Source organism: Myotis davidii, unplaced genomic scaffold (assembly GCF_000327345.1).
Source record: "Myotis davidii unplaced genomic scaffold, ASM32734v1 scaffold235, whole genome shotgun sequence".
In the NCBI taxonomy this organism is placed as follows: domain Eukaryota; kingdom Metazoa; phylum Chordata; class Mammalia; order Chiroptera; family Vespertilionidae; genus Myotis; species Myotis davidii.
This window is the reverse complement of record NW_006287462.1, coordinates 5,269,204-5,282,618: the sequence shown is the minus strand read 5'-3', so window position 1 is coordinate 5,282,618 and position 13,415 is coordinate 5,269,204. Positions and strand designations below refer to the sequence as shown.

The 13,415-nt window shown below is 39.1% G+C and overlaps 1 protein-coding gene across 6 annotated transcripts in view; it reads right to left on the bottom strand.

Moving 5' to 3' along the window:
* The window catches only part of LIMCH1 (LIM and calponin homology domains 1), a 191,889-nt gene that overhangs the window by 89,339 nt on the left and 89,135 nt on the right, over positions 1-13,415 (bottom strand). For all 6 annotated transcript variants that reach the window (XM_015561044.1, XM_015561049.1, XM_015561051.1 and 3 more), the window contains exons 3-5: positions 8,188-8,294; positions 3,194-3,224; positions 673-783 (exon numbers count right to left, since the gene is read on the bottom strand). In XM_015561044.1, coding sequence (XP_015416530.1) covers positions 673-681 — 9 coding nt within the window. In that variant the 5' untranslated portion in view covers positions 682-783; positions 3,194-3,224; positions 8,188-8,294. The remainder of the gene's footprint in view (positions 1-672; positions 784-3,193; positions 3,225-8,187; positions 8,295-13,415) is intronic.

The following is a 13,415-nucleotide window of genomic DNA, read 5'->3' as shown; positions in this document are numbered from 1 at the left end:
CTTAAAAAGAAACACACAGGCAGGCACACATAAAACGTCCCACTGTCTCCTTGACAAATTCTTACCGTAGGTCTTTCCCATAATCAAATAAAGCTTTAAATGCTGTCAAAAATGTTTTCCAAATGTCCAGCTCATTCAACTGCAATGGCCATGAAAGGCACATCTTAGAAGAGAATGTGCCTAATTATCCAGAGCCTGTGCAGGGTGGATGCTCAGGCAAGAACTTGGCTGATGCTGACCTCACCCACACCAGGGGCCTGACGGGTAATCAAAATGACCTTTAGGACAAAAGTGCAGAACAAGTCTTCATTTTTGTATAATGCTGTATTGTTTAATTCAGACATTATTCCCCCAAGAAAACAAGCACCAAGCTTTGGCACACAAAGCCATATGTTGACAGATTGGATCTGCTCTTTTGAAATTAAAGTTGGAGGATCTCAGGTCTCCCATTCTCCAAAGGGTATAAAAGTTCAGGTGAGCGTGGAATGCACGAGGGAAAGATGTCATTGGTGAGGACATCATTGGTATGGTAAGTGGCTGTTTCCGTGAGTGCATGACGTTGTTGGCCTGTTCAATTCCACTGCCCAGAACTGTAAGGATCTTAAAAACGGGCAAATGGGCTGCTTTCCCATCTCATCTGAACTTTACGGGATAAAGAACAAAAGCTGTTACCTTTCGCATCTGAGCCAGCAAGCCTTCGAACTCCTTCAAGTTCAGCGTCGTTCCACTGTAGGATGCACAGCTATTTGCTGCCTTTCCCAGCCAGTAAATGGTAACTAACACCTGTGAAACAAAACCATGCATAAGAGCGGGAGAGTTTTCTCTCAAGAATTACTTTTAAACTAAGGAGTCAATAAAGCTCCACTAACAGGAAATCCACTGATTTATGAAAAAACCATCCTCGCCCTAGCCAGCTTGGCTCAGTGGATAGAGCATCGGCCTGTGGACTGAAGGGTCCCAGGTTCGATTTCCAGCCGAGGGCACATGCCTGGGTTGCGGGCTCCATCCCCAGTGTGGGGTGTGAAGGAGGCAGCCAATCAATGATTCTCTCTCATCATTGATGTTTCCATCTCTCTCCTTCTCCCTTCCTCTTTGAAATCAATAAAGAAATATATATATATATATACATATATATATACCATCCATGAGGTGACCATTAAATGTAAATCATTTTAATAAGAACTTAATACTGTATCGGTCAACACAAACATGATTCAGTAGTTAAAATGAGACTCCAGTTTTAGAAAGAGTTCATCTATAAGACAGCAAGAAGGAAAAAATTAATCCTCTAAAATTATTTTTGTATAATGAAATATTTAAATATTCAAAATTAGGAAGCAAATTTTTTCAGAAACTCTTGGCATTTTTACCTAGACAAGTAAAGACTAGGTTGTCAGTTCCTTGTGAGAGAGGTGCTTTCAAAGGCCTACACTTTCTAATTGTGGGCACAGAGGTTCTGCTAAGATCAATGGCAAAAATCCTAAAGAAGTGATGGAAGTTAATTAGTGGTTTCCAGCACAAGATCAACACAACATGTCTAACTAAAGTCAGAAGACAACAATGTAAGAATACTATGTGCAGATACCTAGTTTTGGGTTACAGGTGGACTCCCATTAATCTGAAAAGAGAAATATTTAGCCTGGACAAAGTTATTGCCAATTAAACTATCTAAATAGTTATAGAGATTCAACATGTTTAAGAATGTTTAAGAATGTCTGTGCGTATTCAATGGTCTGAAGCTACAGCCCGAAGTTATTTTGTTCTGTCTTTCCAAAGAAACTGTCCATAAAAGCAAATGCTCTTTACACCAACGGTCCCATAAAATTCAGCAGGGGTTGGCTAAAGATGAATCCTTAACACTGAATTATTGGGATCTGAAGCTTATGGAAAAGCTAAGACTATTATTTCATTTTCCCATTCGAACCTATTGCTTCATCCAGGCTGGGGAGTACTTATTGTCCCTCTATACTTGCTAGGCCAGAAAATGCTTTGGATAATGTTATGGGGACATGGGTCCAGATGACAACAAGCCCCAAATACAGTAATGTGCTATCAGTGCTTAGCTATGATTTGGTTTTCTACCTCTGTGGAAAAAATTTTACTTCAGGAATCCTTCAAAACTTCCAGAAAGTCTTTTTTTTAAAAAAATTGATTACTTACAAATGAATTTCCAGAGAACAGACAATTCCAAATGTCAGGACACTAACTAGGAACATAAACACATGAGTACGAGGCCATCCTGAAAGGTGTAATAGGAGAACAGAAAACAGAACTGTCTTGTGTTTGAGACGACAGGTTCTCTGATTTGTTTAAAATTGTGCGATGGAAAATGGCATATAGCCCTAGTGTTATAGAAGAACAAAAAGAAGATAAGAATAAGACTGTCAGTCAAATATCATAGCACCCTAGAAACTAAAAACAAAAGGGGGTCACAGCTTAGTTTTCTATTTTATATGCAGAAGGTACTTTCTTACATTCCTCAATTTAACCTTAAAATAAGGGATGGGGGTGGAGGGATTAAGCAAAAAGAGGGGGGAAAAGAGAAAGAACTTATGGACATGACAACAGTGTGGTGATTGCAGGGGTTAGGGAAGTAGGTGGAGGTGGAAGAGGGTATAAGGAAATAAATGGGGATGGGAAGAAATAAAATAAAATAGAATAAAGAAAAGAAAAATAAAAGAACAGTAATGTATTTGCTTTTTGAAAATAAGATCTAACTCCAAAAAGTTGATTTAGGGAAATACTAATAAAAACTCAAAAGATTAGTAGGAGGAAAAAAGTACAGGCCCATGACAGTCAACATTATTCACATTGTGCTGATCTCTCCCTGAAACAATCTGCCCAACTGCTTAATTTAATAATCCCAAATATGCCAACCAACAGCCAGGAACTAACGTCACTGCTGAGACATCGCCTTGTGTTTCAGAACCTGAATCACAACCAGAGCAAAGGCTTTCATTTGCTCGTTTCTGGATTGAGCACTTTAATTAAAAAGAACCCCCCCCCCCCCGCAAACTACCATTTTTATTTCTATCATAGTCATTAATTATTCTATCAGAGACAGATATACTAGTTTTCTAGAACTCTTTCTGGAACAGCATAGGAGAGACACTGAATGTATGAACTAAATTTTACACTTGAACCATCAAAGTTCAGAAAGAATAAGGTGGGAAAGTGAAGTTAAAACACTTACATTTTTCAGCTTCCTACTATAATCAAGGCTCCTAATTAAGGAAAAGGAAAAGAAAATATGGTCAGAACAGTAGTTTCGTCACTGTGATCTTTCCTTACACACATACTTCTAAGATATACTTGAATTAACTAATATAATAAAACCAGGAAAATGTAGTATTTTAAGGCCGATGATTATTATTTCAGGTACTAAGTAAAACTGTTAAGAAAATGCAAGGTGGGCTTGAAGTTTCATAGTGCACCATGAAATCATTAAGACTAACATTTGGAAAATAAAGAATTCCACTTACTAGTAAACCCAAGACTGTTTATATTTGTACTAGAGGCCTGATGCATGTAACTCATGCAAGAGTAGGCCTTCCTTCCCCCAGCTGCCAGTCCTGGCTTTCCTCTGGCACCTGGGACCCAGGCTTCCCTCTCAGTCCCGGCTTCATCTGAGAGGACATCCAGTCTAATTAGCATATTACACTTTTATTATTAGAGATTCTCCAAGTTTAACTGTTAAAGTAAAATTTTGCCTTGATTATAAACCACTGTCAAGTGGAAATTTGCACTTTCAAATTTTTTTCATACAAGTACTTTTAACATAGGTCTAAAACCTTAATTAACAGACCTGAAAAGATATGTACAAGAGGCAATAATATCCTAATATTTGTCCTTTTCTCTTATGGAAATAAATTAGTGTTGGGAATTAGCCACAAGCAAGAAAATAAGTATGTTATGTTTAGCTATACACATGTGCATTCTTAAATATACATAAATATTTATTCTCAAACTATAAACAAATAAGCTAGCTGGTGGAACTTTCTAAATATTCATACAGTGAAATATAAAAATTTCTCTAAGATTATTCCAAAGTTTCTTTAACATGTCAACAAATAAATACCAGGAAAAACAAATACTGTTTTTCCCCACAAGTGGGGGTACAGGAGGGAGAATGTAATACTATTGTATAAGCCAGTCAAGAACTCCTTCAAGTTTATACACTCCAACTACTTCATTGCTGCATATTCTGATCCAAAGCACATGTCAATGACTAGGTGCACGATTTTAAGTCCATTGAAGTTTGAGGAACTAGAAAACAAAGTGGTACATACTAAGATAAACCCATCAATAGGGACCTGGATTAAAAGAAGCGTTGGTCCAATTTGGATTCAATTAAGAGAATGTTTTCCTGTTCCCTCCTTTTAATAGAAAAAATGTTATGTCAGATATTTGCTAGGATTTTTAAAAAGTTTAACAAAAGAAACAGATGAAAACAAACAAAATCTACAAAGAATTTGAAATTTGTATGAAAAACAAGTTAAGAACAGGGAACACCCAACTTTTTCTGCATTGACAATGAATGTTCATTGATTAAAACTGTGACCCAGTTCTAAAAAAATCATGCTGGGCACATAGTAGGAGCTCACAGAATATCTGCTGCACGACTTCCACACAGCAAACAGTAACGTGAAAACGCTTCCAAACTCAATGGAAAGCCTCTCCTCATTTTCATCCAGTTGCTCCGATTCCCTGGAACGATTCTTGCTGCCTGCCCTTTGGACTGTGCTTTCATTCCCCATCTAGGTAGTCTGGCATCCATTATAGGTAGAGTTCACTAAATTACACATCCAGTAATCATTTGCAGGTTTTTCCTTTCTAGTCTACTCAAGTTACTTCTCAAAAGAAAAAAAAAATCTGAAAAAATTACCTACCATGAAAACTCGAGAGTGTTTTTTAAAAAACAATTTCAGAAAAGCATCGAAATTTCCTCTGTGGGATCTACCCCTATAACTTATCACTTATGACATTAATTGGTGTCAGTGGGGTGGTTCTCCATCGCTGCTAATGTTCAGCTCAACTCTCAGAGGAAGAAGTAGAGAAATACAGCAGTTCTACTTGAATCTATGAGAGCTATAAAGCTTATGTCTGGTGCGAATGTCTGACAAGAGTGCCAAGTTCACCAGCGCCATTTACAGAAAAGTCATAAGCAGAAGGCCCCACCTCTCCCTAAAACTAGAAATGGTTTTCTAAGTACTGTCAATGAATTTATGGCATAATCTTAACATAAAATTATTTCTGTTCTAAATGTTCATTCAGTGAAATAAAACATTTTCTCTATAATGATTCCAACTTCAGGATCCTACCGGGCTTGTGGACTGCCCCTCCCACCACACTCAGCCTTGCTCAGTACCCTTCTACCACACTGGCCACTATTCTTTTTGTTAATCTTCACTTGAGGATATTTTCCCATTGATTTTTAGAGAGAGTGGAAGGGAGGGGGAGAGACAGAGAGAGAGAGAAACATTGACGTGAGAGAGGCACATTGGTTGGTTGCCGCCCACATGCGCTCTGCCCAGGGCCAGGGATCCCCCAAAATCAAGCTTGCCATTGACGTGAGAGAGGCACATTGGTTGGTTGCCTCTGACATGCGCTCTGCCCAGGGCCAGGGATCCCCCAGATCAAGCTCGCAACCAAGGAATGTGCCCTTGACCAGAATCAAACTCGTGGGCTGCTACTCTATCCACTGAGCCAAAATGACTAGGACTGGCTACTTTTGTTTTTAAACATCAAGTTGGTTTCCTCTTCCCCAGCCTTTCTATACGTTCTTCCTCTACACTCCATGCCTTACAGATCTTTGCATGGCTGGTTCTTGCTTCCCATTCATGTCTCAGCTCACAGCTGAAACGCTGTCTCTTCAGAGAAGCTATTCTTGACCACCTCTGGACTTATTACTATCTTTCTTCTTCTTCTGGTTTTCTGGTGACTGGAAAGTATCTGACACAGAGTAGCTGCTCAGTAAAGACTGGTTAAATGAATGAATGAAAACTAATAGTGTCACAGGAGAAGATGATGGAAAAGTATTGTCTAAAGAGAATATTAATGCTCAAGTGAAAGAAAAATTAAAAAGGGGAGAAAAGAAGTAGAAGAAATGTAAAAGGGAAGATTGACTGAAAGACAAGATAAAGAAGGGAAGGGAAGCACAGGGAGGAGAAAATGAGGAAAGAAGCAGAGGGAAAGATAAAGAAAAGGAGAGAGAAAAGAAGGGGAAGATGCGACAGTAACCGAGAAATGACTATGTCTGTGTACAATTGGTCTAAGTGACTTTTCCCCCTTTAGGTTGCTTTCTGTGCCTTCAAATTGAAGTCTCTTTTTTTCAGTAGTTGGCTAACTGTCTTCTCAGATCTGCACTGAGAAAAATTTAGCTAGAATTATACCTGAGAAAACATCTGTCCAATTTCATTTTATAGATGAAAAGACGGCCCGGCCGGTATGGCTCAGTGGTTGATCATCAACCCATGAACCAGGGGCACGTGGTTCAATTACTGGTCAGGTCAGGTCACATGCCTAGGTTGTGGGCTCAATCCTTTGTAGGAAGCGCGCAGGAGGCAGCTGATCAATGATTCCCTCTTATCATTGATGTTGCTATCTCTCCCTCCTTCTCCCTTCCTGTCTCTGAAAACAATAACAACTTTTTTTTCTTTTTAAAGGAAAACCCTATTGAAACAAGGGAACTTGCCTAGGATTATAGAAGTAGAGAGAAGCAGATGGAGGGCTAAACACCCAACTTCCTGATGCCCGGTTTTTTGCAGGTAGCAAGAAAGGTGCTAAGAGTTCTGAATTTCCAAAACCAATCTTAGAATTCTCCTGGTTTAGTAAGAGTGATTTAAAGTAGCTCTAATAAATGAATAAATACATTAAAGTGAACTTTCCCCCAAGCAATGTGTGTGTGACTAATTATTATGATGTTGCACAGTTAAATATTATTTTTGGTCACTTGCCACCAGGTGAAACTACAATGTGAGACGAGGCAGAACCTGAAACAATTTCCTAAAATGAACAGTGATTTATAGAGGCTGGGTACAATAACAAATGGGGCATATAATGACTGAGATGAGGTTTATGGTGGTTTCCACATTCAAATATCATAATTTTTATTCTGTTATTTTTGTCCTTAGCCAACATTTTCCTATGAGAAATATTAAAGAATGACACATTCACAACAGAGAAGTGATTTTATGTCATCAATCATGGCTGAATCCCCCTTATTTCCCATTGCAAATAATAAAATCCAATATAATTTCCTAACTGGATTTCATTCAGTAGTTTCCATTTTCCGCCATCATTAAAAAAAAAAAAATCAATACTGTCAAGTGGTATAAAATTAACAGCTCCAGATTTTGGCTTTCTCCCCTTTTCTGTTCTTCTATGATAAAATAACCCAAAAGTAACCAAAAGAAGTGCAGCCAATCCACAGACTCTTCCCACGTAATTAAGGTTATTAATAAAGTATATCCATGCCATATATTTTTTGACGAAAGTGAAAAATGTTTTATGTGAAATTTGTAGAGTCATAAGGACTTTTTTCTCATTACTCTAGTCATGATCTATTTCTTTACAGAGAAGCACATTGCCTTTTCTTTTACTTTACATTCTTTCCCAGGAATTCTTTGGCCCAAACATGGCTCATTGAGTAGATACAGTCAACAATAGGTAAATGGCCAATGACCCATCTTCAAAGAATTTGATCATTGACACATATGAGAAAACAGTTACAAATGTAAAAGAAGAGATTTCTCCATGATCTATTGCGCTCTTTGCATAATAAACAGAGTTGAGATCTGTTTACCAAGTTTTCAGTCTTCCAGGAGCCTATTCAAATGCCTAAATGGAGCCAATAAAAGCTTTTTGTCTAATTCACACAGATTCTGTGCATATTTCTCTCTTGCCTTTGCCTCCTTTAAGTTTCACCTAATATTTTTTTCCTTCTCTTTAACATCCTAATTTATAGGAGTGATACTTGCATTTCAAAAAATTCTATTTAATCAGAATGAAAGCAATACACAGAGGGAAGGTCAATTATCTTGATTTGAAAGCCTGATTTTTACCTTTACCTTTTTATTTTATGAGGCATGCCCAATTCTTTGCCTCTTAAAGCTTAAAACATCGTCACAAAATTACAAATCAAACCATAAATGTGTTTTCCTTAAATATAAATCATGTGTTACTTACTTGACTGTTACTCTGTTGGATGTATCCTGTAGGTCACTAGGGTCAAAAAGTTGAGATTCTTTAAGGCCGAGCTCTTTACAACCTCTCAAGAATAAGATGATATTGTCCTGGGAGGAAGAAAAGAAATTCAAGTCTATATTATTTTATATTATCTTTATAAACCAGCCCTTTCTCTTTAATAGTCCAAATTACTGGAGGGTCGGCAGTCATGAAGGCAGCAAGAGTCAGGTCTAAATCATGGCTTGCTGGGGAAAAAAAATCATACTTTGTTAGGATATGCTGTAGTAAGCAGATATGTCAAACTTTTAAACCCACAGTCATGTCAAATTCATTTTTTCCCCTTTACCTTAACACATTTTTGTAAAACTGCAAGTAAACTATCATTGAGAAGAAGAACTTAGCATCTTCTGGAGGAACCATACCCAAAACCAGATATTCCCTATTGTAAAGTTTTGTCCATATCTTATTGCCTAGAATCCGGTTCAAAATTTATATAAAAAATTGGTTTTAGTACCAGAGTGTCACCTTCAGTGAGGTTTGTTTTTTAATTGATCTTCTAAAATACATTCATTATCAGTTGGTTTTCACTGCTAATACCTTTTTGTGGACATAAATGGAATTAAATGGGAAAAATCTAAACTTAACTGGGAAGAGGTGAAAAAAGGAGCAAGGAAAGCCTTTGAAAATAATGCAAAAGACCATCCTAGTGAAAATTGCCTCTCACAGGTACAAATATACTTTGAACTGGTGGAGTAGCAGGCACAGTTGACACTTAAGGAGGGTTCTGGTCATCATCTGTTGGGAGTCATTAAACATAAACAAATGGCTTTGGAAGGGATTGCAATTGTGGGCCATCCTTATGGAAGTCCGGGGTGTTAGCAGCTTGTTCAGCAGTTACAAGGTTCTGCTCTCTTCCTGAAAGACTTCTGACAAGCTAGCTGGCCCTCTTAGTTAGTGAAGTTATAGGAGAGGAATGATAAAGGTTGGCTCCAGAAGCCAGATCATGTGAATCCATCTGAATACTGTAAGAACGATGCTACAAAAACCGGAAATGATGGTGGGAGTTACTGAATCATGTATTCACCCAAGTGCAGTTCAACAAGCGAACAGAAAGCAGAGGTCTTCCCAACAAACCAGTGTGTAGGCAGGATTCTAAGATGACCCCCAAGAATCCCACTCCCTAGTGTACATACCGTGTATGGTCCCCTCCCCTTGAGTGCCAGTAGAACCATAAATGTAAGGAGCTATCAATCACTCTGTGGCTATGTTACTAACCAGTTGGCTTTGAGTTAATCAAAAGAAAATCATCTGATTGGGTCAGACCTACTCAGGGGAGCTTTTAAAGGCAGGTAAAGTCAGGGTTCCTGGTGGCCATATGTTTTAAAGCTGTAAGGAGATGCATTCTGTCAACAACCACATGAGCTTGGAGAGGCTTGGATGAAGCTAAACTAGGACCTCAGCCCCCGCCAGTACCATGGCTTCAGCCTTGTGAGACCCTGAGCAAAGAACCCAGTCATGCCATGTCCATACTTCTGGCTGCAGAACCCAAGATAATAATTGGGTGTTGATTTAAATGGGCGCTAAATTTGTAGTAATTTTCTATCCGGCAATAAAGAAGATTAACACACCCAGGCTCAAAACAACAAGGGCAATAGCAATAAACTGCTAACATTTATTTAGCCCTTTTTATATGCTAAGCGTTTTTCCAAGAGCTTTCATCCTCATTTACAGATGAGCAGTTGGAGGCACAGAACTATTAAGCACCTGGTCTAAATTCACACAGCCAGCAAAGGATGGAGATGCAAAACAATGTGGCATATATGAGGAACACCAGCATAAAATCTAAGGTCAGCACCAAAGGAAGATGGTGCTACAGAGTCAGGGGCTGCTCAAGGAGGGCCTTGAAAACCATGGAAGGCAGGCTGTGAAAGTCACAAAGGGGCTGTGATCTGAGAAATGAATGCCCGGATCTGCAGCAGCAGCAGCAGATGGTTGGAGAGGTAGACAGGGTGAAGGAAGGACTTAAAAAGAACAAGATAGGAGACAGAGAGACCAATGAGGAGAGGCTACAGTCTCACTTTCCCCCATGGCCCTTCCCAGAATGTGTTCTTTCTGGTGTCCCTGGATTTTTTTTCAGCAGGCAAGAGGGGCCATCATTCACAGACCTGTGTCATTCAGAAGGCCTCTTTGTAGACTAACATGAGCTGGTCATATTCTGAAGTCATCTGTACCCTGGCCAGTCTCTCCTTTAATTACCTTGCACATTTTAAAATGATCAAATTTCTCCTTGGAGTTTTTCTATGTTCCCTCCCATGTGCAAAGATTTATCTATGTTCAGGTAAGTTTTTTCTAGGGCATATTTCTGGTTGGTCTGTGAGCTATGAGGGCTTCCAGCCTGGAGCAAAGGAAAGGGTGTGTCCTGGTACTCTCTAGGAATCATTTGCAAGCACAATAAGAGGACCAGACCTGTAACTACCCTGTGGTTCCATAGGAAGCACATGAGTGGGGCATCTCCTATTCCCAAGAAAGGTGAGGAGGCACGTTTGCATATGCATACCCAGATGCCCAGATGCATGTCTGAGCACCACGCTGTATTCAGCACACAGACTGCAAATACAAAAGCGCTGTGTTACCAGCCAGGCTGACCAATTTGGGCTGGGAGATTTAAATAACTGCAGGTCTCCTTCCAACTTCTTGCTGCAACCTAATGATGCTGGACGGGAGCCAGACCCCAGTCAGGAGAAAAGCCAGAAGGAAGAACGCTCCAGCCAAGAGCTAACAGGGGCCGCCACCGGAGCGGGCAGGAAGCACTGTGCCTTTAATTATATAAAATGCAACTCACAAATTCCCATCTGCCCTGCTCTTCACACTGCGATTTTTCCACATTTACAATTCCAAGCAAAACGCACATATTAATGTTTTAGTTTCAGAAGCCAAGCAGTACAACAGCACCTCATTTCCAAGGGAGAAGTGGAAGACGCTGATTTACGACAATGACCACTCTATTCAACTCTCGCTAATGTAATATTATTACAAACCTATTATGGTTCTGTAGGGCTTCAAAAGAAGTTCCTTAAGACTTTAAAAAAAAGTCAATGTCATGAAAAAGCAAAATTGGACATTAAAGACATATGATGACTGAACATGATCTATGAGCTTTGGCTGGATCCTTGATCCCAAAAGAAAAGGTAATTGAGGCTATGAAAGTCCAATTTAGATGTAGCCTATGTTGTATGATGTTTTAAATGAATGTTAATTTTCTTAGACATGATGACGATGAGATTGTGGTTATATGAGAGAATGCCTCAACTGATTGATTGACTGATTGACTGATTGATTGATTTTAGAGAGAGAAGAAGAGGGAGAGAAGGAAGACATTGATTTGTTGTTCCACTTACCTATGCATTCATTGGTTGCTTCTTATATATATGTGATTTGACTGTAGATCTAACCTGTAACCTTGGCATATCGGAATGATGCTCCGACCGACTGAGCTAACCAGCCAAGGAGAATGCCTTTATATCAAAGTATATGAATTATTAGGGATGAGTTATCATAATGTCTATAACATGATTTCAAATGGTTCATGGTCAAAAATGTATTTGTGTGCATGCATATAAGAGAGAGAGAGAAAGAGAGAGAAAAAATGAATGAATGTGGGCCTGACATGGAAAAGGAGAGACAGCAAATCTAGCAAAAGAGCAACACTTAGTGATTCTAGATCAGAGATTGGAAAACATTTTCTGTAAAGGGCCAGATAGTTAAGCATGGCTTTGTGAGCCTATGGTGGTCTCTGGCTGAGACTCACCTCTGTTTTGTAGCCAGACAATTCATAAATAAACGGGAGGTTCCATACTCCCACATCCTTTATTTACAATAGTAGATGGCGGGCTGGATTGGGCCCAGAGTGGAGTCCACCGGCCCTGTTGTAGGTAAATGGTTATGCAGGCATATACCATGCCATTTCTTTTCTGTACATTTGAAAATTTTCAAAAAAATTTTTTGGAAAAAGTTTTTTACATTTGTAGAAATATATTCAACTACATAGAGTTACGACTTCACTAGCAAAGCCAATTTCATAAAATTCAAGGGAAAAACTCAGTCACCTCCGAGACAACTATTGCCAAGTCACTGAGGTAAATGTTTAAGTACTGCTGATGGAAAGTGACCATTTCTGGCTAACTGGAAAACACTGTAACACGAATCTCCATCCAACACAGATGCGTAACGTGCAGTTCCTAACAGAGTCCATTTTGTGCTAGACTCATATGAATATATGGATTTATACTGCTGTTTATGTAACTAGCATGCATTCATTCCTTCTTCTTGGCCCTGTGGTTTCCCATTTCATTAACCTGTGGGCCTGAAATGTGTATGAAAATAGTCCCCAGGGGCCCGGGGGTGAGGTCTGGACTTTCCACCTTCCACGGGACCTCTTCCCTGAATAAGTCCTTGTACTTCGCTCCCCTCCCATCTCACTCCAAAGACAAGATGTAGGAAGGCCCTGGATGGCCTTTATCCCCAGAGTGTAGCAGTGTCCTTAGCCTATAGTGGGAACTTACTAAATATTTAAAATAAAGTAAGTACTAAATTCTAAGTACTCATAAGAATGAAAAAAACAAACAAACCAACCAACCACAACAAAATTCCTAATAGGTAAAATAATAAGGACTTATAAAAAAATCTCTTATCTTCAAGATTAATTTTTATGATCCACCAAGTAGCTGGAATTGTTCAAGATACATATAAACAGAGGTGTGACTTCAAGTTAGACAATGGAAGCGAGAGAACAACAAATATATCAAGGAACACAGCATAACAGCTTTGGATCAGGAGGATGCTAGGCAGAGTCCCAGCCTCATCCATGTATTAGCCATGCGATCTTAGGCATAGATCCTAACCATTCTGAGCCTTATATTTCTATTCTGGAAGGTGGGGGATGCCATAAACCTAACAGGGACATCAGAATTACAGAAAATATATAAAAAGAACACAGCCTAGTGTCTGGTACTTTCTGGGACACTCATTACATAGAAGTTATTATTATGACATTCTTGTCAACTCAGGTCACAGAAGGCGAGATGATGAACAGTTTATCCACTCCTGAAAAACAGACACAGTGTTTTTACAGCCCTTGTCAGTTACATGGTAGATGGCAAAAAGAAAAACAAAAACATGTAGTTGGTGTTTTTGTTTAGTTACTGTTATTCGCTGTCAATTTGGAACTT